Source organism: Penaeus monodon, chromosome 22 (assembly GCF_015228065.2).
Source record: "Penaeus monodon isolate SGIC_2016 chromosome 22, NSTDA_Pmon_1, whole genome shotgun sequence".
NCBI lineage: Eukaryota > Metazoa > Arthropoda > Malacostraca > Decapoda > Penaeidae > Penaeus > Penaeus monodon.
Genome location: NC_051407.1, coordinates 25,717,226 through 25,719,177, shown reverse-complemented (window position 1 = coordinate 25,719,177; position 1,952 = coordinate 25,717,226). Strand labels below are relative to the sequence as shown.

General features: G+C 36.1%; 1 protein-coding gene across 1 annotated transcript in view; it reads right to left on the bottom strand.

Annotated features, from left to right (window-relative positions):
- LOC119587377 (dedicator of cytokinesis protein 4-like) overlaps window positions 1-1,952 on the bottom strand; it is a 46,579-nt gene that overhangs the window by 3,990 nt on the left and 40,637 nt on the right. The window contains exons 34-35 of the mRNA XM_037936121.1: window positions 1,654-1,737; window positions 1,173-1,333 (exon numbers count right to left, since the gene is read on the bottom strand). Coding sequence (XP_037792049.1) covers window positions 1,173-1,333; window positions 1,654-1,737 — 245 coding nt within the window. The remainder of the gene's footprint in view (window positions 1-1,172; window positions 1,334-1,653; window positions 1,738-1,952) is intronic.

The window sequence follows — 1,952 nt, the reverse complement described above, 5'->3', positions numbered from 1 at the left end:
AACATTAAAAAATGCAAAGAAAGTAGACTGTGTGATGTGGAAGAAAAATAACCTGTGGAAGTGACACAATTTGTGGTGGCCATTTCAATGATTCTGAATATAGAGTCAACATGATTCATGAATTGTCATCTATTTATTTCATGTAACTGAAGAAGGGTGAATTACAGAACCTGCTGTCCTAGGATGCACATCCCCTAGCTCTCCAGGTACAAGAGTATGTGCTGACACCAGTGTTCCCCAGTCTTTCACAGTCAGCTTTTTCATGTCTCATTACCTAGCACAACTTTTCAGAAGACTTGACAGCATGGCTATGACAAAGCTAATTAACTCAAATAGCCATTTACTATGCAGATATGCCTACATGGAAATTACTAATATCTTGTCTTGTTTAGGGTCCCTACATGTTTTGAGACTTCTTTTGTAATTTATGCATATTGTTATCTATAACATAATACTGTTCATTGTCATCTGTGTATAGTATACCTCACTGTATCCAGATTCTAGGCAGCATTTTAGAAACCACACTTGACATAGAGTAAGGCATTTGAATGAATGAAACTTAGTTTTCTGTCCACACAGGAGCCATAGTGGGTAGTGTCTCTGGAAGTTTCTTTTGTTTTCTCTTTGGCCTGGTGCACTGTTCACCGTGACTGATGAATGATGCTCAAATCAGTCCACTGATAGACCAGTCACTGCAGTACTTTAGACTCCAGATCTTAAAGACAGAAAAATCACATTTCCAATCCTTCAGGTGTCTTACTTTGAGAGATATTTCAATCCACAAATGAAAGTAAGCCATATCTTTGGCTGTGGCTCAAACTGCCATATACACATGCATCTGCTTCAAATAATGCTGGAGTGATAATCAGTCATGGATGAAAATGGTTCAGTAATCCAAACAGATATTAATGTAATCATATTAAATGCATAACCTGTTTAGCCCATTACAGATGATGCTCTGCAGTAAGGATGTTTAAAGCATTTAATGGGAGTAACCTTGAAAAAGAAACAGATGATAATACAGTAACTATCTTCCATTACTTATGCACTGACAGACAGAAAACAATGAAAATAATTAAATTGTTATTCTCTCCATTATTGTTCGAATCATATCTAGGCCTATTCTGAGAATGTTGTCTACATAAATATGTATAAAATATTGTCTTCCATACTTGATAATTGATCCCATTCTCCTGAACTCTGTAGCAGGGTCAGAGTCTGCCCTCCTGTGGGTTGGAGGTGGTGGGGGAGTCGACTGGAGAGAAGAGGTCGATCGCTGGGACTGGGGGGTTGAGCACATCTTCCGTACTTTTGCTCGTAAACCTTCAAAAACCTGCAAAAAGTCGATTTCAGTGATTTACATCCTTGAACATAATAAAAAAAAATAGTTTTTCTGTTTCTTTTAAGCCAACCATGCGGTTTGCTATGACGCCATATCACATGACCTGGCAGTAACGATTTACGTAACTTGAAACTTTGGAAAATAACAATACAGTATATTAAAATAAGTACATCAACTTTACTCCTAATTTGTAACATTTAGCTAAATGATGAATAATATCCTAATGCTACAGAAATCTTAAAAACACTGTCAAATATAGCTAAAAAATAATCAATATAAATCTATATGAAAGATATGCTTTGATACTATACCTCTACTAATCTTCTATGAAGAGGCTGATTAGCTGGCGGTGCAATCTTGCCATGGAGCTCTAGTGCTCCCTCTAAGATCATGGTCTGTAAGGATACTTTGTCTCAGAATAATTTGGTTTGACAGGAACAAGAATATTTACATAGTTTTTACAGACATAGACAAGTATGCAAGAGGAGGGTACAGTAATTTCTAAGTCACTATTCAACCTTCCACACTATATTCCACAACTTTTGGATTAGGATAAATTACATTTAAATTATAGAACTACAGTGATATCAAGGCAAATGTATTATGTTGA